The 24,742-nt window shown below is 51.4% G+C and overlaps 9 protein-coding genes across 9 annotated transcripts; 4 read left to right on the forward strand and 5 right to left on the reverse strand.

Moving 5' to 3' along the window:
• Positions 1–505: 505 nt before the first annotated feature.
• LRP88_02338 (glycoside hydrolase family 32 protein) lies at positions 506–2,534 on the reverse strand (the record flags this gene model as incomplete). Its single annotated transcript, XM_083238990.1, has 2 exons — positions 506–2,103; positions 2,423–2,534. 2 exons carry the CDS (start codon positions 2,532–2,534, stop codon positions 506–508), a joined length of 1,710 nt encoding a protein of 569 aa, XP_083104120.1.
• A 618-nt stretch (positions 2,535–3,152) lies between these two features.
• LRP88_02339 (uncharacterized protein) lies at positions 3,153–4,516 on the reverse strand (the record flags this gene model as incomplete). The annotated part of the gene is made up of 2 exons (XM_083238991.1): positions 3,153–4,262; positions 4,319–4,516. The coding sequence occupies 2 exons, from the start codon at positions 4,514–4,516 to the stop codon at positions 3,153–3,155; spliced, it is 1,308 nt and encodes a 435-aa protein (XP_083104121.1).
• Positions 4,517–7,105: 2,589 nt separating this feature from the next.
• LRP88_02340 (uncharacterized protein) lies at positions 7,106–7,699 on the forward strand (the record flags this gene model as incomplete). The annotated part of the gene is made up of 1 exon (XM_083238992.1): positions 7,106–7,699. The coding sequence occupies one exon, from the start codon at positions 7,106–7,108 to the stop codon at positions 7,697–7,699; it is 594 nt and encodes a 197-aa protein (XP_083104122.1).
• A 1,193-nt stretch (positions 7,700–8,892) lies between these two features.
• Positions 8,893–10,315, forward strand: LRP88_02341 (heterokaryon incompatibility protein-domain-containing protein; the record flags this gene model as incomplete). Its single annotated transcript, XM_083238993.1, has 4 exons — positions 8,893–9,248; positions 9,303–9,515; positions 9,580–9,749; positions 10,161–10,315. 4 exons carry the CDS (start codon positions 8,893–8,895, stop codon positions 10,313–10,315), a joined length of 894 nt encoding a protein of 297 aa, XP_083104123.1.
• A 3,166-nt stretch (positions 10,316–13,481) lies between these two features.
• LRP88_02342 (uncharacterized protein) lies at positions 13,482–14,450 on the reverse strand (the record flags this gene model as incomplete). Its single annotated transcript, XM_083238994.1, has 1 exon — positions 13,482–14,450. One exon carries the CDS (start codon positions 14,448–14,450, stop codon positions 13,482–13,484), a length of 969 nt encoding a protein of 322 aa, XP_083104124.1.
• A 1,717-nt stretch (positions 14,451–16,167) lies between these two features.
• On the forward strand, positions 16,168–17,273 carry LRP88_02343 (uncharacterized protein; the record flags this gene model as incomplete). Its single annotated transcript, XM_083238995.1, has 2 exons — positions 16,168–16,346; positions 16,400–17,273. 2 exons carry the CDS (start codon positions 16,168–16,170, stop codon positions 17,271–17,273), a joined length of 1,053 nt encoding a protein of 350 aa, XP_083104125.1.
• A 183-nt stretch (positions 17,274–17,456) lies between these two features.
• Positions 17,457–19,613, reverse strand: LRP88_02344 (fungal specific transcription factor domain-containing protein; the record flags this gene model as incomplete). Its single annotated transcript, XM_083238996.1, has 6 exons — positions 17,457–18,332; positions 18,384–18,582; positions 18,634–18,758; positions 18,812–18,862; positions 19,030–19,505; positions 19,556–19,613. 6 exons carry the CDS (start codon positions 19,611–19,613, stop codon positions 17,457–17,459), a joined length of 1,785 nt encoding a protein of 594 aa, XP_083104126.1.
• A 734-nt stretch (positions 19,614–20,347) lies between these two features.
• Positions 20,348–22,190, reverse strand: LRP88_02345 (uncharacterized protein; the record flags this gene model as incomplete). Its single annotated transcript, XM_083238997.1, has 5 exons — positions 20,348–20,596; positions 20,658–21,828; positions 21,880–21,950; positions 22,003–22,065; positions 22,131–22,190. 5 exons carry the CDS (start codon positions 22,188–22,190, stop codon positions 20,348–20,350), a joined length of 1,614 nt encoding a protein of 537 aa, XP_083104127.1.
• A 906-nt stretch (positions 22,191–23,096) lies between these two features.
• On the forward strand, positions 23,097–24,591 carry LRP88_02346 (NAD(P)/FAD-dependent oxidoreductase; the record flags this gene model as incomplete). The annotated part of the gene is made up of 2 exons (XM_083238998.1): positions 23,097–23,283; positions 23,339–24,591. 2 exons carry the CDS (start codon positions 23,097–23,099, stop codon positions 24,589–24,591), a joined length of 1,440 nt encoding a protein of 479 aa, XP_083104128.1.
• Positions 24,592–24,742: the final 151 nt, after the last annotated feature.

Here is a 24,742-nt window from a genome sequence, read left to right on the forward strand (position 1 = left end):
GACATGTTGAGTGGGAATCGATGAAGGAAAGAGGGAGAGAGGAAAATGAGGAAGAATGGTGATACAGGGAGGTAGCTGATGTTAGCGACGAGATAAAGAAGCGAGAGGTTCGGGGGTTGCAAGATCACGTGCTGTTTGTGGGAGCGTAAAACAAGCAGAGTGCGGGACCAAACCATGTCCTCGGGCTACAGCTTGCGTTCAACATGGATGACTTTCTGGATTGCCAAAAAGACTGCGCAGACGCCTTGCTCATTGGGCTATGACACATGCAACGTGGTAGAGGCTGTCCCCTCAAAGTGAGTATGCAAAATTGAGTATATAAATGTTGGATGACAAGCGAATGATGTCACACGTTATACAGTCCCTATCACTGTAATCTTGGAGGTGCACTTCATTCTAGGTGGATCACTGGAGCTTCGCGAAAGGAAGACCACAGATTGGTACTTATGCTAGCTGGACTAGGCATATGTTGGTGGTAAAACCTGAACACTAGGCGGATTAAATCCTAACCTTGCTCTAGGTCTCTCCCGTCTTCTCGCCCGAGGTCATCCCATAACCGAATCGTCTCAAATACACCCTCCGCACCGCCACGGCCCTCGACAAACCAGCTGACCCCCCCGCACGTCTCATCTACATAGACTGTTGTGCTCAGTGCGAACCGATCATTCGCAAAGACTTCCAGCGTATCCCCATCTCGGAAGATGCGTAGCCTCAGCGCCTCTAGCGTCTCGCGCCCCTGCTCACGGATGTAGAAGAGTGTGAACGCCCCTGATAGAGTATCTTTTCGAATGTCCGGCTCTTGGTTTGACGCACTCCTGTCCACGAAGATCCTCTCCTCTTGCGTGTCGAAGAAGATGCTGGTCCGCAGCGAGGTATCAGCGTTGTGACAGATGTGGAAGCCTACGCGCCGCGGGGCGTGTCCGTTGATGAGGGCTTCCAGCTCCCAACTTGTCGAACGGGTGCGGTGTTTCAGGATGCCTGAAGTATCAGAACTGCCGATGGCTGACCACTCGTCTGGTCGAGAGGGCCGGAGGAGGCGCAGGTCGTGGAGCGGCCGGATGCCGAGCGTGTGTATGGTGTTGGCTCCCGAGCCGTCGGGGATTGCCTTGATAGAGCGTATCTCATCAAACGACGACTTTAAGCCCCTGACCACGTTTGTTGCGCTGTACAAAAAGAGCTCCCTGGGAAGCGACAGGTAGCCCGTCCAGCCCTTAGCCTCACGCCGGGCCAACGTGAGCTCTTCCTCCTTAATCCAGCCGAACGCGATCCTCTTCTTCGTAACAGGATGCTCATACGAGCTTGCCGCGTACAAGTTTCCATGGTCTAGGATCCCGTCAAAGCCATGCCTTAGCCTCGGCCCTTCTGCAGTCTGCTCAAGAGAGCCGGCGAACCAGAGGCACCACGCGAAAAGGCTATCAGGGCTTCCCTCCTTATAGCCGCGCTTGAGACCCCCTTCCGTCCCCATAAGGAGAAAGTCGCGCTCTTCAGTGTCGCTTCGCAAGGTCATGTAGTTGACACACTCCCAGTTGACACCAAAGTCGCCTGTCCAAGGCCCGGGGGTGCAGAAGCCAGGAACAAGATCGACCAGGGGTCCCAGGTATGTCCACTCGGTAAGGTCGGCCGGGGAGACGGCGTAAATGAAGACGGTTGGGGTCTTGCCGGCAATCCCGCCTGAAAGAATCCCATAGAGGCTCCTCTCGCCTCGGATCTCATCAAGAGCAGGCCAAGTCGCGAGGAACGGGTCCCTGAAGCCCGTCACCCTGAGGTCTTCCGGCTCATTCTTAATGATGGGGTTTAGGTCGTTTTTCCTCCACGTCTTCCCGTTGTTCGTAGACGTCGCCAGCGATATGCCTTCGGAGTTACGGACGTGCTCACGGGTCCAGTGAATATCCAGGCATGTGATGGATGAGTAGATAACCGTGAGCTGGTCCTTCTCTCCTTTAGGTCCAGTTGGCCATAGACAACCTGTCCAGATACCAGCCTTATCGTACGGCTCACTGGGTTGGAGCGCCGGGTTGGTTTCACTGTGATTCCAACGTAGGCCGTCAGAACTAGTGGCATGACCCCAGCAGATGTTGCCCCAATCACAGGACCGAGGGTTCCCTAGCGGTGTCAGAAAAGAGACATTCGGAGAAGCCGTTTCTCTTACATTGATAGAAGATATGATAAGTGCCTGTCGTTGGATCAAAGTTCGGGGCGCAGGGGTCGTTCATCCATCCCTGCGGGGCTTTGAGGTGATACTCTGGGGGAGGATGGAAGCCCTGCGGCTTCCGTGTCAACGCGGCGGTATATGTCGCAGTGACACTCATTGTAAAACAGACATGGAGAGTGAGGGAATGGGTAAGATGGAGAGATGTTTGGGCAAGTTCACTCCACAGAACAAGAGGAGTACTTAAACCAGTGTTGGCCAAGGCTCACTCACTCAGAACGGTGGGGATGTGCGGGGGCACAACTGCAGATGATGGGAGCCGATAAACACGAGTACTTCTCCGTTTGTACTGATACAGGCTCTTGGTATGATCCATTGATCCCATGATGCGGCCGTCGATGCCGATCAAGTCATGTTGTCGGCCCGACAATGCTTCCTAAACTTGTGCGTCACACTCTCCTTTGCTGAGAGGCCCTATCCTAGCACCAGCTTTCAAATGCCCAAGAAAGACAGGCGTTTTCTTCGACCAGAACCTGAAGACCCTGTTCGCGATCCAGATCTCCCCGCAGTAATCACACGACATCCTTTTAAATCCGAAACCCCCAACTTGCTAGTCCGACAGGACTGCTTCGACGATGCTAAGCGCGCCACCCTACGCCTTGTCTCTCACGACTCGGGCCCTGCCGGTATAAACCACGAATATTCCTTCATGACCTACGTCGAATTGGAGTCGCCTCGATTAGCTACAGGCCTGAGTATCTGCCGAAACGCCGGTCTGGGCTACTCGGTGTAGTTCTACGAGTGTACCGACCTGATCGCCGACATCCGCTCGCCACTCGATTCCATCGTCCAGAAATCATTGCTTTATAATTCTAGAAGAATACTGTATCTTGATGCGAGTAGACTTGGCTGGCAACGAAAGCTACACTCTACAGAAATCCCCAGTTTCCAAAGCAATCCCTGAATCTCTTGTTAATGACACCAAAAGCCAATCGGGCCAAGGTCATTCAACGCCCAGTTTCTCGTTCTGACTCTGGTCAAAGATGGTAACCTCCGTCCTGGCAAAGTCCCTTGTGCTGACGCGTCTCTCAGAGAGAGCATCCAGCTCCGAGATCGCTCGTCCCTTAGTTTCTGGCAGGCGGAAAAAGGTCCAGACAAGAACTACAGCGCAAGGACCCGCCCAGATGAAGCCTCCCTTACCACGGAGATTCCATGCCCCTGGATTGAGGATGGGCGCATTCAGAAAATTGGCCCCGATGCTGATGATATTGTACGTGTTACGGGCCAAGACCGCAGTCTTGATGCGCAGGCGTGTGCTCGGAATCTCTGCTACGAGGCAGTAGCAGACTGGGCCAACGGTGAGATCATACGCGACGACAAAGACCATCATCAAGGCGCCTGAAGTCCAGCCAATGGCATCCCTGCGGGCCGGGATGCCCATGAAGCCCACAGCCAGAAGGACAGTGAGCATAACGCTGAGACCGACGAGATAGAGTCTTCGGCGCCCCACGTGAGGGAGGAGAAACCAGGCGCCTATGGTGCCGGCCAGCGCAAGGGCTTGGGTGCCAATGCCAAAGTCGAATGATCTGGCTGGATTAAAGCCGGCCTGTTGGAGGAAGTAAATCACATTGCCACCGAACCAGATGCCGCATAGAACTTGGGCAGCCCAGACCATGCACGCGATTTCAGTGCGGCGGAGGTTTGTGCCCCTGAAGCAGTCCAAGTACGAGACGCCCTCGACCGACTCCTTCTCCATTTGGTCTGTGTAGACAAGCATGGCCACTGTGTTGTTGATGTCGTCCTCGGATCGTCCGCTTGAAAGCCGCCTCAGAGCTTTCCTAGCATCGTCGAGGCGGCCCTTGCGGACGAGCCAGGTGGGACTCTCGGGGGCAAGTAGAACGCCAATGATGATAGGAGGTGGGAACACCCACTGGATGGCGTAGGGAATCCGCCAAGCCCAATTATCGTGGCGGTCAATGAGCCCACGCAACACACCTGAGCTGAGGAGCTGGCCCATTACCCAGCACATGTTGACATAGGTGGTGAGGACTGGCCGCAGTGGGACAGGGGTCACATCAGCCGCATAAGTGGCCGTTAATGTCTGGAAAGCTCCCTGTGTTTGTCAAAGTCAGCTCGATAGCTCTTTGCGAAAGAGACGTATGATCATACCCATGGAACGCCACACAAAACGCCAGCCACAAAAAGCATGGCAATATGTGAGGCAAAGAAAAAGATGAATATGAAGCCGATAAGCAGTAGAAGGGATCCCAAGATTGTCTTCTTGTAGCCGTATCTCTCGGCTATGACGCCAGCAGCCATCAGTCCCAGAATCTGAGCAACTTGGACGCCAGTCTTGAGACCTGACATCCATGATGCGGTGATTTGATAATCCCCGTTCTCAAGACGTTCGCCGAATCTTTCTCGGAACTGTGGAAGTGTCGTAGCCTTCCATGATAAGGCAAAGCGATACAATTATGCTGAAGGCGATGGCCTTTGGGTAAGCTTTGATGGCTGCCCTGAGCATGTCGTCGACTGGGGACAGGCCAACGGCAATACCTGGATTTGCAGGGCTATTCTGGACGGCGTTGTCGCCCTCATGCTGATTGGAGTTTTCTTTGGACTCGTCCATGACGGGGATGAATGAAGTACGTTGAGCTAGGAAGGATAAATTGAATTCTCGTGTAAGCGATTGAGTGATGATGGTCTCCTCCAAACTCCATCTCGTCCCCAAGTTCCCATTTTATAAGGAGAGTCCCACGATCTTGTATGAAGCGCTCAGACTCTCACTCCACAGCGACCCCAAATCGGCAAGTGTGGAGGTAAACGTGGATTGATCAAATCTGGGGTCTCTATTGGGCTGACAACAGAGATCCTTGACTTGATTTCTTGTCGAGTCTCGTGACAGCACCAGCAAAGGGGTCCGGTTTACCGCATGCAGGGGGTTGTGAGAAGCAGGCCTGGTCGAAAGAATTATCGGACCGACAATACCGTGTTTTCGCTCTTCAATCTACTCTCCTGTGGCCAGGGCAGGCTTTGGAGCCAGGGTAGTATGCCTCTTTTTTTTTTCTGAAAATGAGGGCATCGTCAAATGCCGTGGTTTAAACAGCGCACAGCCGAGCCCCTTGAGCGGGACTACTCTGGCCAACCAGAGCTCGTTTCTGCTCAGCAGCTGGCATCTAGCGTCAAAGGTTCATTCAGGCAGTGGGAATAGTGTCGTGTCAAAACTACGCCCCGTGGGGATAATAGCGAGAAGTTTAAGCGAGTGGTCCCCGTTGACAGACTGGCAGTGGGTAAATTGTTGGCGTGTCTTAGCGGTTTACTATTCCACGGTTTGGCAAGAGCGGCTACTGGTTTTTGGAACGACTCCTTTAATTAACCTATGGGCTAACCTGCTTCACTTGACACATCACATTGAACTGTCACAAGACCCGTTTTCGGCTTTGATCGGAGCGTCCTTAACCATGGGAGCGTACCAATTCGCGAGCCGCCCTGTTGCTAACCCACGAGCAATTGTGACAGGAGAGAAGTATCGGTTCACTGTCCTGACTGAGGGCCCGATGAGGTACGAATCGTCCTCCGATGGACATTTTGAGGACAGAGACGATTCAACCTTACGCTCAACGACCATCCGGCCGACGGGCTACATGCATTCGAAGACGAATGCAGGGAGATGGCGGCAGTTCTAGGCCACGATACTAACACCAGAAACCCATTTCATTCCGCCCAGATGATCCAGAGTACATGACTGCCTATCTAAGCCTTCTTGACCGAGGCCTTGAGAAGGACGCGTGTGACTTCTGGTGGATCGACTGGCAACAAGGCCAACACTCCCGTAACGGTAACGGCATCAGTCCCTTGTGGTTACTGAAGCATTCCCATTTTCTGGATGGGTGATAAATATATTAGCTCCGTTCTCTCTGATGCAGTTCGATTTCTTTTTGCTCGCTGCCCCGTCCTTCTACTTCGCAGCGGAGAAGGCCCTTTTTCTTGCCGCAGACGCCATAAGCGCGAGGCAATAGAGTGCAAGCATCTGGTGAGAACATGGTGAACGGGGATTAATGAAGTAAAGAGAGGGAAGAGGAAAGGGAGGGAAAATGGTGGCTCAGGGAGGTAGTGGATGTTAGCGACGAGACAGGAAGCGAGATCACGTGTTGATTTGAGAGAAAAGCGTGCTAATTAGGCCATTATTATTATCTGCAATGATGACAATAAGCCATCAGCCACAATAGCAAAAAACACAGTCATCAATACATAACGGTATCAAAACCTAATACTGTACAACCCCGTGGTGCTAGGTCATTTTGGGCCATGGGGTAATTTCTTCATATAGAAAAAAGGGTTAATAGGTGATTATTAATCTCCTTTCTATTCTATACCATGCTAAGTGCCGTTTTAGAAGGGAATAGGAATGATCTGGCCATTAGTAGGACCATAGGTATCGAATGATCAATCACAGGGACTGAACTCCCTGTTGCAACGGTTATCTATGCATTGAAGGGGCCGGTCACGGGCATTGACAAAAAAGGCAACAGAATAGCCTTGAACATGATAAACGCTGGATTGAACAAAACAGGACAACAGAAGCGCCTCAAACCAAAGTTAAACCAGCTTGTTGGGTTGACGGGCCGATAGCATTCCTTCATGGCGAGACTAACCGCGCTGTGCGCCGATTTGTGGATGTTCTTGTTGCGCGGTGTGGTGTCATACGATGCAAACTTGAGTTTCTTCCACCTTGAGCCCTGGCCATTTCGAGACGCCTTGTCACGCCAACAACTATCTCGTCAATTTCGAAACCGTTCGAGCACGGGAGAGCCGGATTTTCCAAAGGTTGAAGCTATTCTTGGTGGCCCGACTCTCAAGACTATCACCAGGCTTGAGGAGATATATAAAGGCGTCACGGAACTGTTAGAAACTAGCTCTCTACCCCAATACTCATCCACAATACAAACACTTACAATGGTTCTTATGAATCTCAAACTTGTTTTCTTATTTCTCTTCGTGACGCTTCTGAAAGACGTCCTGGCGTACCCAATTTACCAGACCAACGGCGACCTAGACCCCTCCTTTGAGACGGATATACGCGATACCCATCTCATCTACGACTACGATGCAAGAGACTCCGAAGGAAACCCGGAGAAGTGGCGTTATGAAATCTGGTTCTTTTCCGAAGACCGCGTTGTCTATGCCATCCACGGCGGTCCTATGGCCGGCCGCAAAAACTACCAAACCGCCTCCTACCAATGCGTGCGACCTGGCGAGATCTGGCAGATCAACTGGCTCGAGGAAACCGGCACTATTGTTTCCCTAGTCTATGATATTAAGGGCCAGACGATTAGCGGTATATTGGGCTTCTCTCAGGGACACTGGGATAATGCCGAATCTGCGCGCGGCGATAAGAGGAACCCTGAGGACTTTGCACGCTGGAGGACGTTGGCAAAGATTGGAATCCAGACGGACAGGTTTATGTTGACGGAGAAGGCCAACATTTTAGAGCAGTTTAAGGGCCAGGGCGAGTTGGAACCTATTGACCCAAAGGGACCAACCTTTTAAATGGAGGCGTCCAGGTAGTGTTGTTGGGGGAAGAAGTCTTTTCCTTTGTGCAGAGAAATTTTTTGTACATACAAAAAGGCTAGAGACTCGCGGGAGCCTCAAACTTGCAATCACCTTCGTCTGCTGTCAGTAGTAGAAAAGAGCCGCCTCGAGGTTTTTCTTTGGGGTAGTTCTTACTTGTTATAAATTGATCATTTACGCTCGGTATTTTACATTGTTTCGCAAGAGAGCGAGAAAGTCGTGAGATCAAGCTCCTAAGTCCCCTCTCAAGGAGTGGATATCTCTCACCCAGCTGTGTGTGTATGTGTGCGCGTGTGTGTTCTGTTCTCTAGGAAAGTACTGCATTACGGATGGCGCGTCACTCGTGGCCGTAGCCGGAAGTTCCGGAATACATGCAGCCGACTCTGTTGCTGGGCCTGGTGATCCCGAGGATAAATTACAACCACTACCCGGAGTCAGCGATCTACGTGTGACTGACCCCAGTGACAGTTCTGAACAAAGCTTGATTTGATGTGATTAGGGATATTGCTTGAGCCTAAGGATGAATTTTACTGGGCGAGGAGAGCAACGTCACCTTATAAACTAGCCAGATGCTAATTTATTGGTCTCTCTATAGGCTAGGTTTAGAAGCCGAAACTTCTCTCGTGTAGGACATCAACCTTCAGGATGATCCTATTGTAGAGTTAATTAAGACGGCTAAGGTTCGTTTTGAGGCCACTATTTTCTCCTTGTATGACCACGAAGCCGTATTAGGCGCTGATGAATTATATATTCTAATCTAACCTGCCTCACGTGTGCTAGCCATTTATATACGGAATATTAGCCATGCCGACATCGACGCCGGAGGCGACGAGGTGCTCATTCGCGGGATCCATATATTGCGAGGCATTGACGTACCGTAATATCGGTAAAGGCGGATATACCTTATCTTGGCCTCGCCCCCGCGATGATGCTGGTGATGGGTTTCCTAAGGCCTTCAAGGCGGAGATAAAGAGCACTCTGTTCCGGACGGAATAAATCGTCATGGCACTCGGCCGGTGTATCCGAAGTGGGTGGCTTTGATAGTGGGGAAGCTCGTATTCGAACTCACCGCCAGGGCATGATCGGCGTCAATATGAGTAGCCTTCAACAAACTTTCCTCTGATATCTGGGCTTCTCCCTCATTTCATTTCCTCGCATCGCTGATAAACACAATGAATGTGAAAGCGTTGGCCGCGCTGCTGCTCTGCAGCGCCTGCGCAGCAACCAAAGACGCGCAGTACCCAATGTTCTACGGCGACGGATGGGCCGGGCCAGTTCGGTACGCGGACAAATTCAACATATCGAGTAATTCCACCGGTTTCACCATGGTCGAGGCTACCCTCGTTATGCCACATCTATCGATACCTAAGAAACCGCGTGAGAAGGTAAAGCAATACACAGCGTCCTACTGGATCGGACTTGACGGTGTTCTATCATCGCCTACGCAGGTTCGAGGACTCTGGCAGGCCGGCGTTATCATGTCGGTGTGGACTAACGGGACGACCGAGTACACGGGATTCCATGAATGGTAGGGTTTGACTCCGTAAAATCCCCCGGAACTTGACTAACCGGTTTGTTGTAGGATCCCAGACGACCCGTTGAGTGTCAGCAAAGCCCAGCTCGCCATCTCAGAAGGTGATCATATTCATGTGCTTGTGGAAACGACCAACAACGGTTATCACGGCACCACCACCTTGACCAACCTCAACACCGGCAAGAGTTACAAACATAGCCAAGACGCCCCTACCACGTGGCGTGGCCCAACTTGGCCATCCCAGGGAGCCTCGGCAGAGTGGTGAGTAGATCATTAACCCGTGTCAATTCGTGGCGGGCTCGGAGCTGACTTGTGTTCATCAAAGGATTGTCGAGGCTGGCACGTATCTCAACGGACCGCAATATATCCTGCCGGACTGGGGTACTGCTTCGTTTCTGGGTGCACGCGCTTGCTATGACGGCGGCGAATGTGCAGTCGCTGGCGATGGTGCTGTGGATCAGGGGCTCATGGCGGCTATCTTGCGGAACGACACTAGTACATTGTATACGCGATCGCGCGCCAAAGGCGATCATGTATCGATTAAATACGTGGAGGAGGTGTTCAAGGGTACTGCGTGATGAATAAGCTAGGTATTCAGCTATTTATACCTTAACTACAGTAAACACCGTCTCGAGTCACGGATCATCATAACGCGGTTCCTATAGCTCAGGCACCGGATGATCCGTTCTTACATACCATGAATATCAGGGCCTCTAGGGAGCATGAGCCTCTGGCCCAGCCCATGTACCGGAGACATTCTCTCCTAGACGGTCTTCTAGCTCAGTTAACCCATCAAGGGCCGGGTTTCAACTATAAAGAACACATTATCAACAGAGTCGACGACCGGCTCTATTGTACGGGCTTGGTTCCCTCCAAGCGTTTCACGATACGTCGATATATTCACAGGACTTGTCTACGACGGCGACCGTGACATCGAGATCTTCCAGCCTTTGAGCGACATCCCTGTTTTTGCCTCTGAGGGAGCCATCATCCCTCTTGATGCTGCCGCGGTTACCGAGAACGGCGGCTGCAACCCCATCGCGCAACCCCATCGCGTATAGTGCCACACAAGCGCCGAGTGCAAAGAAAGATTTCTTGATGACGTTAATACCCTTAAGTAGGCATTAGATTATAAATATAGGGAAATTTAGGACGGGTAATAAATATATCAGCTCTGTTCTCTCTAATAAAGTTTGATTTCTCTCTGCTCGTTACTCCGTCCTTCTACAGCCTCACCTCTCATAACTCCATACACAAAACATTCGCCAGCAAAGGTAAAGCCTTCGTCTTCAGCTCCTCCGGCTCGACGACTTAAAACAACAGGAAATCTGCTTCCGCCAAGAACCCACACCTCTTGTCCTGGTCGAATGTTTCGAGAACCTAGCCCGAAACGCCCTGACTCGGTGATGAACACGGCCTGCGGACGAACCATGTTCTTCATCCAATCATCTATGCCATCCCCATGGTTTGGGTCTTGAGGGACCAACTTGCCAGTAATGAGACCCAGAAATGCACTCATCCAGTTATCTGGAAGTTGTCCAGGGTATTTATCCTGGAACTGAGTGATTACCCTCCCCCATCTACCACCACTGTTGAGGAACAGAGACCTAGCTGATCCGTAGCCCTCCACACACGTGCCTTTGGACTGGTCTTCAACCACACAAATCCGGTCAATCTGCAAGCCGTGCAAGCAGAGAATCCGATCGTCCTCGACCTTCAGGCCTTGACCGACGCCTCGCAATCCTCTATCTGCGGTATAGCCAAGCCCATGCCATCGTCGGTGATGGTCCCAGAAGTTCACCGTGCTCCGTCTCGAATCATCACGCACCCCATGCCAATCCACAGCCCAAGACGCGAGGTCAGGTATTTCAGACACTTCGCCCCCTCGTCCGATCAATGGTTGCAGATCAGTTGATAGACGGATGAGATCAGCCGTGACCCTCTGATACAAGGTTCTGACGTCGATTTTGTAATCGCAGGTTTTCACCGTAGGCAGTGAAGTGTCACGCCGAAAACCCACAAGTCCATAGACCTTGTCCCTCGGATCTGTAGCTTGACGGAATCTCCAGCGCCACAGAACTTGAAAGAGAGACTCTCTGCTTGTGAATTGAAGTCCCCGCATCGCACTTTGGAGGTCGATAGCTCCGCCATGGGCCCAGAACTCTCCTGGGATTTGCCGGGAGGGATTGTCAAAGAAGCTATCTGCCGCCCTGCGCATTAGGTCCCATGAGATATCACACGGGCCCCAATACACTGTCGCGGAAGATGGGAGGATTGCTTCTTGGACCGTCCATATCCGACCCCACCATGGCAGGTTGATGAGAATTTTGAGTGCTTTGGCAGCATAATCTCTAGCCGAATCATCATCCATCCAGTCAGGTTTTCCTCGCGACCCGGCGAACCAACACAAAGTGTCCACGGCTGCTCTAGCATGGAACACATCGACATCTCCCAAGGCCCCCAGCCAGATGGCGCACTGCTGACATTGGCTGTAGATTCGGTGCATCATGCTGACCTGCCAGGTTTTTTCCACATCATCAGCCTGGTTGATGCATAGTGCGTCAACCCAGAGATATCTCGGCTCATGAGTCATACGCAGCCTGTTCAATGCGTCAAAGAGGTTTCTGGCAACGGGAACCGGCGTCTCGTCAAGCCAAACAGTGACCTTTGTTGCTTCGTTTTCATCGCCCCAGGTATAAGACAGGGTCTCATATGGCGATTCCAGTTCATCCAATGTCGCCACTTGGAACTTGCAGTGTATCTGCGAACCTGGACTCCCAGGATGAACTTCCAAGATTCTGATTTCAGCTCGATCTTCGTTCAAGTTTGGGAAGACAAGGTCGCTGGGAGGAATCTTAACCGCCATGGTGGATATTGAACAGTGAGAAAACAGAACAAAGGTAGTGCGGCTAAGAAACAATCAGAAGAATCAGGTTGAGATCAAGCTGCGCTTAAGAAGGAAGGATATTGCTATTTCTGGTTTATCTTTACTACTACACTGCCCCGATCCTGTCTGACTGAAGCTGTTCGGAACGTGTGGCGCAGTATCTCAGACGCCCTCATGATTGGATGGTTTTTACGGGTGGATCAGTCCAAGTGTCAGCCAGCGGGATTCACGTGACCTATGCCTCTTCAAATTGGTGCGTGAGCACGACCTCGCCAACGCCATGGGTCCCCTTTTCTTTATGTCAGTACAGGGGGCTTTTCTGGTAACAACTCAGCCAGCTGGGCGACTTATACGATGTGAAACCTCCTGGAAGGTCCTTATTTAATGGCTTGTTTCTGGTATCGTATAGTCATACTTGCGCTAACTTAATGTCGCCTATACGCCTCCTTGTGAAGATATAAGACTAATGGAATCAAATCCCTTCCCACACTTCCTCCCCGCCTGTCTATAGCCTAAGCCTTTGAAAATAGTTTACTCCGCCAACTCTTCTTGACCTTATTTGGAAACATCACCTTGAACGGCTCAGTAAACACTGCTTCAACACCCTCGCCTGTCTTCGCCGAGCATTCTATGTACATGGCAGCCCCAATCTTTTGAGCAAGTTCTTTGCCCTATAGCGTTCAATCAGGAATGGTCCAGCTGGTTCTGGGATCAAGGGGGCTCGGACAGTCGCCCACGAGACAGGGCCATCCTTGTAAGGCCATTCTTTGACAGCTGGAGGGCAATCGCGGAGATCTTTCTGGCAGCCTACAAGAACCATCGGCGTCTCTGGATAGTCTTTACGTATTTCTGGTATCCACTGCGACTCGTCTGTAGTATGTACTGCTGCGAACTCTGGACGGAACGAAATGTTTGGCTAAGGGATTAGCATAGGGGACGCACCTTATCTTCAATTTCGCTAAGAAAGTCCAACCATCCGAGATCAAAACAGAGCAGGAACAAATCGGTGTCGGGATATCTGAGTGGGCGCAGTCTTTCATAGTCATCAAGGCCGGCTGTATCCCAAATGGCGACTTCTAGAGGGCAACCGATATCTAAGTCGGCCATATAGTTCTCAAATACCGTTGGCCAGAGTTATTCCTTGATATCGTGAGCTGTGAGCAGTTGGATAGATGGTGATCATACTGGGGGGTATTTCTTCTCGACAAAAGTTCTTAGACGACCAGTTAGTTGGTGTCTTGTGAGCCAAAGTTGTGATGGAAAACTCACCTTATCAATGCTGTTTTTCCGACAACGGGGCCGATCACTGTCACCTTTTTGCGAACTGCGATGGTCCCACGCTAGACCTTCTCTGGTTTTATCGGAGGATCTCCGCCTAGATGAACAAATGTCGAGAGGGGTGGTGGCTCGGGTTGGTCTGCTTGCCCGGCGTTTTTGACACTCGCTTGGCCTGGATTGCTGCCAGAAGCGGGACTTTCCCCCACCAACTCCATAGAATACTGTTTTGCTTGTTGGTTCTCTTTCTTGCTTGTCATCAAGTCGCTAATCAAGTCGCTAATAGGCTTTGATTGAACGAATTTTGCCTCGGTTTGTCCGATTTGCTCGGTATCTTGGTTGTTCAGCCTGTTTTCCGAGCTCACTTGAATAGACCGAGCGTCTGCGTCCTCCCAAAGATCCTCTCCAACGACTGTATCAGCGTATGAGGTCATGTCATCGAGATATCTCTCCAACATGAAGAATCGACCACCGAGATCCAAACGTTCATCGGTCTGCTCATCGCCTTCCAATTGCCGCATGGCCTCGATCCCCTTTAACAGGTGGGCGGCGATTTCTCTCACCTCCACCATGCCTTCCTTGATCACAGTCGTGTCATCCTTGACAGCTTTCGCGAGGGAGACTGAGATCATCCCCAGCGTTAGACCCAACGCGTTGCGATGAGTCTCGAGGGATACCTGCAGCTTGGTGACATCCTCCCTGCCGCATAGAGCCCATTTAGCAGCACCCTTATTGCCCGAGGCCATGTACTTGTCCACACGGCTCTGGACCTGAAGGACCACAGCATCGCAATTCTTCAAGATAGCGGCAATTTGTGGTCGGAGCTCTATCGGGATAGACGATGAAGACGAGTTATCGCAGTCGCGCTGAAGCGTCGAAGCAATCGCGCGCAGCTCAGCCAACTCTCGTGTGATGGTGACGAAGTCTTCAGCGGCCTCTTTGTAGCCGTGGATGAAGTTGCTGATGGCCAGGCCGGCGCTGGCTAGGTTGCCGAGAAGGGCCACGCATCCCGCCGTGATGGAGAGCGGATCCATTGATGTGTGAGGGGACTGCTAGCTCTTTTGTGGGATAAGAGCTCTTCGGATGGTGAGTTTCGTGTTTGGTTATACAGTTGAGATGGAGAAAGTTGAAGAGACTGTTTGGGTGGTGGCGGTTAGCCCAACGAGGCTGTGTCCAAGGCTTTCACGCTACCAAGATCCAGAACTGGAACGAGGCTTGAAGAAACAGCCACGATCCCCAAACTGGTCAATATACTTAATAAGCATGAATATCAGACAAGTTGGTTTCTTCATGGAAGAAGGCCCGGGACTGAGCTGCAGCATCTCCGTTGTTCCGCTCAGCTTGATGTAGATGGATTTCCCGCCTATCTCGCCGGCAGGGAATTCGTTGAATTCTCATTTTTGAATGACCCCTCCCGTCGTACACAGGATCAAAGAACACGCTGATAAACGCATGAATTCGTTGAATTTTGGCCTTTGATAGTTCTTGGCCACTATTTTGTTACAAATGATCCTCGGGTCAGGATGGGGGTCAAGACAATGCCTATTATGCCTTGCGATAGGACAGGCAGCCAGGTCAGAAGAAGCTGAGGTAAGTCCGTGCTGATTCTATTTCCCCTCTCTTAAGGCTATCGCAGCGTCATTTGTAGTATTTATAGACTCTATTAATTCGTTGCTGTGTTATGCAAACTTGGGTATAAGCTATGGTTATCGTACAGCAGTGTTACGTTTAGTAAATAGCCTTGCTGTCACCCTAGAGCTTTGTAACTACGTAAGCGTATTAATGAAGCAAGCTGGTTGAAAATCCCTCAGATGATTATATTTAACTTAATCCACGGCTTATAGAAACCATCAGAAGGAGTTAGGCTATCTAAGCTTCAACAGAGACGTGATCTCTCTCAGTTACCCGTGGTAAAACATTGGCTCTAGGCAAACCAACCTAGTCATACGTTTATGATACAGTCACAAAAAAGAGACAAATTCAAGATGACACATATTTCTGTCAAGAAATAGAAATGAGTTTGACAGACTCGATTTTCGTCTCCGGGTGATGTCATTTGGACATTTTATTCTTCCAACCTGGGCACATCCTTTAGCCCTGAAGAGTTGCATCAAGGGAATGGAACTCAAAGTATTAACTAAACAACCTTGACCGCACTCATTTCCAAACGCGGAATAAAGAATGATATCATTTAACTCTATCCTGCAGAATGTATCAAGGAGTCTCCTGACTAATAATGGGGGTCCAAGCGTGTTGGGAACAAAGAAATTTTATCCCACCGGCTCCCACTTTAGAGCTGGACATCTCCGGCTTAGCAATGACCAGCCTTTCCCGACACGTAAACAAGATCTAAGCTTTTGTTGAGGAAAGTGTTTTCATTGGACACTCCGTATACGCCTTGTCGTTTCCGAGGTGTCGTACGTCTTGCAAGCCCTGACATACTTTTTCCAGTGGGATGGCCGTCATCTCGGCACTTTGTCGGAAACGCTGGGCACGTCAATGTCGTAACTGCGCCTTGTTACCCAAGAGTCGCATTGTGTAATCAAATCAAGCTAGCTTTGGGAGGTGGGAGCCGAGATCCACGAACTCATTGAAATCGGGTGTGAGCTTGACACATAATGAAGCCTTCATGTCGTGATGTGAGATATTTAAGGAGCATTGAACCTCATCTTCTCAGACCTGTACCTTCACTCACAGTAACAACCTCCCTTTCCTTGTCTATCCATATCAAAACAATTCAATTTGATCAAGATGAGACTGTCTCCCTCGCTCCTCCTTCTGTCTGCATCGGCAGCGACAGCGTACCCAAGCAGATACTCCAACTCCGGCTCCCACTGCGCCAGCATTTCCGGGGACAAGACCATCAACAGCTTCCAGCTGTACCCCGAGAATGCTGCTTTTGACGAGAGCCGCTGCTCAGTCTACTTCAGGTCAGCCAATTCTTCCTCTATCTTATCTCTCATATTCTAACGAGTGTTTCTAGCTCCGTCTACAACGCCACAGTAGCAGTCTGGGATCCCTATGTCAATGCCGTTATCGATTCGATCAAATTCAAGGGTCTTAGCGGAGATCCTATTCTCCACGCCAGCGGCGTCAAGGTCGATCCCCTCGGCAGGCTCTCCGTCGTCATTGACGCCGGAGCCGCTTTCGATACTGAAGGCCAGGACATTTCGGGCGACAACTTCCTCGTCAAGTATGATCTCAAGACACGTCGCGAGCTTTGGCGCCGAAACTTGACAGCTATCACCAACGGAGTGTACTCGGGCTACCAGGACATTGAGCACGATGAGCACGGCAACACTTTTGTCATCGGAACGTTTCCGAGCAGCATCATCCGGGTCAGCGCCGACAACAAACAGGCCAGTGCATGGTATCTTGCGACTCCACCGGATCATACCAAGCACGGTTTCACGGGCGCCGTGTCAGTTGGGGACTCTCTGATTGTTCCTGATAACATCGACGGCCAGTTGTACAAGTTCAACAAGCGCGACAAGCAAGGAAAGCCTTCCAAGATTTCTCTCAGCTCTGGAAAAACCCCAATTGGTCAAGGCCTTGATGGAGCTATTCTTCCTCCCTTGTACCATGGCACTGTCCTCCTGGTCTCGGACAACACCAACGGCACCATCGTCCTGCACTCTGCTGATGGAAAGTGGAACAAGGCTCGGAATGTGGGCAGTATTGCGAACAAGTATCTCGCTGCTGGAGGTTCTACTGTTGCAAGCTTGCAGATTGGGTCGAGCATTTACTCGGTGACCGAGTATTTTGGTGATGCCAAGGTTAAGGGCACGCTGGCTGGGAACCGCACTCAGTTTCCTCTGCATGACATTACCAAGCAAGTTGCTGATTTGCTGAACTAAGATCTGCGAGGAGGAGTAGGTTGAGGCTGTTGCATATACAATTCTTGTAAATTATTTACAAATATCCTTGCAAGTTCTTAATTTGGGGCGCACACCAAAACTGTTGGACCAGTAGGTCAAGCCAACCTTGGTAAATAGTTCGGTTCGACAACAGGTAGTCTGTTCATAACTTCTCCCTTTATCTTAGAACTCCCACAAACTATCATAAGACTCCTGTCCCTCTAAGCTGTAATCACCAATGAGGCCACTCAGGAGGCTGCCAAAAGCATCAGGCATACCAACATCAGCTATTTGGGCCGCCCACTGCGTAAGATCCTCCATATTCGGAATGGTAGAGTCCATAGGCGAAGTCGGCAATGGCTCGTGCTGCTTCCTCTCAACCAGCATAGCCATGGCTCTTGAAGTCAGCGCCTCGAATAAATCACGGTATGGCGCGGCGCCTTCCCAGCGTTCTGCCATGATGGCCAGCAGCATGGTGCAGGTCGTAAACGAATTGCTGACGCTGTCGATTCTCGCGGCTTGCCGGACAGCAGGTGAAGTCCAAAGGCAGTGTAAGTTAGTCAAGCCTGCAAGAAAGATGACGTGGAGGGTCGACCAGGTATAGTTGATGGGCTTCCCGATGTAAAGGCGCTTGCATGATTGACAGATGTCACTGGCAGCCTGCATGCATTCCAAAAACACCTCGTCCTGCACATTCTCGCGGTTTGTCAGCTGGCCACGGTAGAGAAACAGGATGGTCTCGTTGTAGGTCACTTTGTAATCCTCGGCATTTGCAAACACGGTCAGGGGAACGCCAGCCCGCTGGGGCTCAGGAGGTGTTGCCGCCATCCATTCATCGAGCTCCCTGCGCAATGATCGCACCTGTGCCTGGTAGCTTTCGTCGTTGTGACCTTGGCTGGCAGCGTTGGAGTATATGGATGCGTAGATCCGCGCCCAGATGCATCGGATCCGAAATTGGTGCAGCGCATGCGACATGGTAGTTACTGGGCCACCTGGTGGGCGAGGAGGCCCCTTCGCTCCAGTCTCGGTGATGGATGAGTCGTCGATATCTAGTGGGAACTATAAACTATATATAAAGCACCTTTAAACTTGTAGATGATCAATACTCACTTCAGTGTCGACCTCTTGGATCGGGAGGCTCAGCGGAAGCCCGAGGTTGACGGAAGAGGCACAGTCCATCTGGTATGCGCACCAAAATACTCGTTTTCGCAGCTCAAGACGCAGGATGTTCGACTTCAAGTTGATCTTCTTAGGATTGCGGTGATATCCGAGTTCGATGCACTGACGCAGCGCAAGGCCCGAGAGATTCCTGTCCCAGATCGTCAGTCTTTTATGGTGGGATGCTCATTGCTCAACTGACCATACGGACGGGCCCATCGAAGACCGAATTGAGAACAAGGCACAGCAAAGCAATGCTTGGATAGACTCGAGGCTTTTCTTGGCCAGAACATGATCGATGTATAGCAGAGCCGAGACGTAGAGTTGCTAAGCAGACACAGTTGGCCAGCTGCATTATCAACGCGATATGGTGAACTCACTTGCGGGAAAGACCTCTTGTTGGACTTTAGAAGGGCTCCTATCGCGTAAACCTGTTTACCATTAGCCAAGTACACCCGCATTAGATTTGACTGGTTCTACGTGCCATATTGACGAAGAAGAGCTCAGAAGGACTAGCCACCATGGAATCAAGCCCCACAGCGTTATTCTCCCATTGCCTGAAAGTCGGTTCATGAAGAAAAGGGTACTGCAAATGAACGTTTTCGAAATAAGCATTGCTCAGCGCCAACCCAATTTCATAACTCGGGAGTCGGCAGGGGGCCAATGCAGATGCATCCATCTCGTCCAGGTTGGAGTCGAACTCGTTAGAGGGTTTCTCTTGCACTGTCTGTCGAACACAGGCATGAATAACGCGGGAGAAGGAGAACATGGATGAAGGCCCAAAATATTGCGGTTCCGCCCCCGAGGCGTGGAGGCTCAAGACGCCTGCCTTCGATATCAGATCTGTAGCTTCATCATTCTCATCTCGATCCCTTGCTGGATAAGACCCAGCGACAGCACCGAAGTGGTTGAAGTCGCGGGAACGAGACGCTTGTGGTCCGGTGGGAGCTTGCGGCTGGCCAACTTGGCTCTGTTGTTGCAGGAGACGTTCGAGAAGCTCGACGCGCTCCTCCAGGGTCTCGAGGTAGTTCCTTGGCAACTGGCGCTTGGTGGAGGGATCTTCGACAAGGCAAGCTGTGGGGCATCGTCAGCGAGAAAACGAGGCGATTCCCTCGCCTACTCACCAAGATCGAGCCGCTGGCAGTTGGCACACGACGGAACTTGGTCATCACACTGGTGCATGGTAAGTATAGAGGGAGGTAGTAACTGGTTGATGGATGTGTTTTACCTTTAGCTTTCTCTCCTTACAGCTTATGCAGGCTGTCTGGGCTCTGGGGCCCCTACGTCGGGGAGGGGGCCGAATATGGGGCCTGTGGCGAGAATGGTGCAGCATCATAGATCTCCAGAAGTATAGGCTAGGAGGATGCAATGCTGAGAGTTAGTAAAGATCTTTGTGCTGGGAACTTTCCGTGTAACTGTCCCCCTTCAAAGAAGTGTTTGGAGATGGCAAGGTGACAAGAGCATGCGCTAAGATGGTCTGGGTTGGTATCGGATTAAACAAACCCCGAATACCTACCTATGCCAGAACACATGATGCCTGGTTCCAGGCGGACAGTAACCGGCGTCACGGGGAACTTCGGATGATGATGGAACTGTTGATCGTAATCAATTTAGAGACGTAGGTACACGTAGAATCGATATGAGCGAGTGCCAATATTACGAAGAAGCCATTCCAAACAGCAGGTATATAGCAGCGTGACCTCGATTAACGTAATAATTGTTTCAGACAAGTATAGAATAGGTACTAAGCATATACTGCCCAATGGTTGTCTGAAATCTTAAATGGATGGTTTCTTGGGGGCAACATATACACATGGCCAAACCGGTGATATCTTATCTGCCCTTGTTAGAGGGAGATAATATGATTTACCAAGACTTGGGCCTTGCAAAAAGTTCCCAGCAACCCATTACCAAGCCTACATAAGTCGCGGTTCAAATTGCCTCGCGGCAAAGTACCGATAGGTCTTGCGGAACTTGAAACGAAACCGTTTGCCAAATGCGATAAAAAGCCCACTGCCAAACAGAATGGTAGTGATCAAAACACCCATCGTGATGTAAACATTCTGCAGTCCAGCAGCCGCGATCCATGGTGGGAGGGCAAAGATGAACATGGTAGAGCACACGTTGCGGGTGAAAGTCACACTGACCATGGCGTCTCCGACGATCTGATCGAGGTACATACATTAGCAATCACGCGCAGACTGGATGCCGACAAGATATGCTTACCTCGGTATAGGCGTCTGTCATGTAAGTCAGGGCAATAGTACCAGCCGGTGCAGTGCCGAAGCTGCACATGCCATAGCCGATAGCCAGAATAGGCCACGGCCAGCCGCTGTTGAGTCCAACGCCGAACAGGATCATGCCAACGGGCACAAATGGTGCAAAGGCCAGCATAACCCAGAGTCGCATCTCGGGCTCGTAAATACCCTTGTTTCGCTTGGAGAGGAACAGAATCAGCCAGTCACTCAGAGGACCGCAGATGAGAGTCCCTAGAGTCGACCCGGTGAATGGGGCCAGGCTCATCAGCCCAATCTGATCGGCATCAAAGTTGTAAGGCGCCCGGATCATCCAGTTGGAAACAGTTGTGCTAATGACGTTGGATGCAACCATCATGCCGCCGTAGACCAGGGACATGTAGAAGACACCCGGTACTGAGAAGAGGATCTGGAATGGTTGGTAACAGTGTCGGAAGAAAGAACCAAGAGAGCCCGGCGATACAGTGGTAAGTGCAAGACGCTGCTTGTATGTTTTTCTGGGTATATCAGGGTCGATACAAGCAACAGTCAGCTTGGGACCGGCCTCGGCTGGCGTTGTGGTACGAGCCAGCTCGGGGTCTTTCGAATCGTCCTTAGCAGGATAGGAATCATGAGCGATATTGACGCCGTCGATCGCGGGCGGGACAAACTTGGTCTCCTCGTAGCCAAAGATCATGGCCACCAGGAGAAGTCCGAAGAAGATGGCGACCCACCACCAAACCCAGCGCCAGCCCTGCGAGATAGTGGCATATCCTGCCGCCGTGGGGGCCAGCGAGGCACCGATCCTAGTCGACCAGAAGTACAGACTATTCATGGTTCCACGCTGGTTCACAAAGAAGACGTCTGCAATCGTCATCTGAACCACAACCTCAGCCAGGGCGCCCACAAAGCAGCTAATAATGTTAACCATCATCAGGTCCACCACATTCTGCTGGCGGGCGGACCATATGGAAACTCCCATCTGGATGGCTGTGCTAAAGATGTACACAGGACGTCGACCGTACTTGAGGGCAAATGGGATGAGGACACAGGCTCCGACGGCGAGGGCGCCACAACCAGCGGCGTAACTGTTGTTCAAGGCATTGTAGCTGAAGCCCAGCTCTTCGTGCATGGGGCCCCAAGTCGGTGTAGCAACATCAATTCTGGGGCTGGAGTTAGCTTCTTCGTGTTCCACGTGGGCTGTCTTGACTTACAGCGCAAACACCATCAAGGCGTAGAAGGCGGCGAGGCCAAAGTTGGCATACTTGCGCGGCTTGGACCAATTCTTGAGTTTCGCTGTCAGTATCTTGTATGCTTCAAGAGGTTAGACAACTAACAAGTGGATCATTTGGGTCTCGCGACGGCTGCGGCTGCAGGATGATCTCATTTGACCGATCCTCCTCTGCGACGAAGTGTCAGCAAGTGGAACAGATGTCATGCCCACTGATGGACGAAACGTAGTGACAGCTCTTACCTTCAAGCCGAACCGTGCCTGGGGGCCAGGCTGGATTATCGTATTCTTCAACAGCGGGCATCGTGTAGATGAGATATCTCCAAGTCGCAAAGGCCTTGTTGCGGTTATGCGAAGTGGTCCTGTGTCTCGGGGCCCAGGAGGAAGGCTGTGACCTTAAATACCTGCATGAACACCAAGTTCAGGATGCGGGGGACAGGGCGCTAGGACAAGGCTCGATACCTCAGCTCTGGCTTTGGTCTGTTGCTATCTCGACGTCCAAGTGTGGTCAAGGATTGCCCCAGTCTCGAACCCCCTTGTCCAGATAAGCTATCATGAGATGCGTACCCGTCATGCGCGGGGTAACCAGGGTATGAATGCAGAATGAGTGTTGGTCATGCCGTGAGAGGATTGCTCGATGATAGTTTCGGAGCAAGTCTGGCTGGGCGTCCTGGAGATTCTTCCTCCGTGGGTTGAGTGACAATTACCCTGGACTTTGACCTTATCTGTGGACACGGCGGGGCACACCGGTCGAATCCGAGATCAAGTTCCTATTGGTGGATGCAAGGTCTAGGGGACAGAACAAGTTCCGGCCGTCCAATAGGATCCTGATCCATCCCACCTCGCGCATCGGTATCTACCGGCGTTATTTCCGAAACCCGGGGTTGCTGGTTTCCCAATGGCTCGACGGAAGCTTCCAGTCGGACATGATGGTATCAGTGGGTTCAGAGCCTGTGTTGGAATCCATGGATCCAACTGAGGAGGTTCTCAAGGCGAGGACCGGCACCAACGGGTCAGTCTTCTCGATATGTGCCGACCCGATACGACGCTTGTTCCGACAACCGATGTGTCATCGTTGACACTCTCATCATCACAGCGGGCGCATATAACGGTCCCAGACAACGCCATCAACCGTTCTAGAATCCATTGGCTCATCATTTCCAAAGTTCGCACTACCAGTATCAATATCAGTATCTCGACATGGCCACCCGCACAGTTCCTCCAGCCAAAACCGACCCCATCATCATCGTCGGTGCTGGGATATTCGGTCTAAGCACTGCCATTCACTTGGCGGAGCGAGGATACACGAATGTGGCAATTTTCGACAAGCAGTCCTACGAGAAGACTCTGTATTCATACTTTGAAGGCTGCGATGCTGCTTCTGCTGGTGAGCTATATCCCAACTCGATATTGGCCACTGCTAACTCTTGTTCATGCTAAAGACATCAACAAGATCATCCGCTCAGCATACGGCTCACAGACCATATACCAAGATCTCAGCCTAGAGGCAATCAAGGGATGGAATTCTTGGACCGAAGAACTCCGGCGTGGTGGCTCGGCTGTGCCTCCTGGAATGTCTTCAACTGATGATCTCTGGATCAACAATGGCGACCTGTCATGCACCGACTCAGACACTTTGCCTGACTTTGAGAAGGCGACCATCGAGAACATGAACAAAGCTGGGTATCACGACACACAGCTTGTGAACAACAATGAAGATCACATGCGCTTGGCTAAGGCAAGAGGCTTTGCAGCAAGAATGAACCCTTTTTCGCACAAGCTACTTGGCGTGATGGATACCACTGGTGGCATCACTCTGGCAGACAAGGCTTGTCGGTTTGCCCTGGACAAAGCAAAACGTTTGGGGGTCCGTTTCACTCTGGACCCCGTCGTGGGCAAAGTGGCCTCTTTGGTGCAAGATGGGAGTGTCAAGATAGTGGGTGTTCGAACAACTGATGGGAAGATACACCGCGCTGCGTTGACTATCGTCGCATGTGGCGGATGGACGCCAAGCTTGGTGCCGGCTCTGGACGGGCTAGCAGAGGCGACGGCGGGCTCTGTCGTCATCTTCAAGCTCCCAGAGACCCTCCGGCAGCGCTTTTCTCCATCCAACTTCCCAGCTTGGTCCTTCAAGATCGCCGACGGACCTGACGCTGGGTTGTATGGATTTCCCGTCGACGAGCAAGGTCATTTGAAGATCGGCTACCGGGGGACAAAGTACACCAACCCGCGGGTGCAGCTAGATGGTCGTGAGCGCAGTGTTCCCGTCACGCGATGGACCGAGGATGAGCAGATCCGCAAGGTGCCCGCTAAGGCCGTCGAGGTTATCCGCAAGTTCACGGACCAATACCTGCCGGAGCTAGCAGACATCGATATCTCGACGACCAGATTGTGTTGGTACACTGATTCCTTCGACAACCACTTTGTCATCGACCGAGTCCCTGACAAACAAGGCCTCATGGTCGTTACGGCAGGCAGTGGCCACGCGTTCAAGTATCTACCCACCATTGGCAGTTGGATAGTGGACATCATCGAAGGGAAGGGCATGGACAGACCAGCGGTAAAGGCTTGGCGATGGAGGTCATTGGGCAAGGATGGGAAACCAGTGAATGAGTTGATGGAGGGATCAAATGGGAGACGAGCGTTGCAGAATATCCCTCTCACCTCGGGACAAAACCAGGTCTCGAAGCTATAGTAGATAGGTAAATGGTAGCTACGGAAATTCGAAATAACTAGGCCATGGTGTTATACGGTATCAGATTTAATGCCGTTTTGTACTGATAGCCAACTCTTTTGCCATTGTGGCCGGCGGCCTCTTTTGGAGACGACATGGATGAGAAGAATTC

The sequence above is a fragment of the Fusarium phalaenopsidis genome, assembly GCF_050370095.1.
Source record: "Fusarium phalaenopsidis strain FUZ10S chromosome Unknown contig_32286, whole genome shotgun sequence".
Taxonomy (NCBI): domain Eukaryota; kingdom Fungi; phylum Ascomycota; class Sordariomycetes; order Hypocreales; family Nectriaceae; genus Fusarium; species Fusarium phalaenopsidis.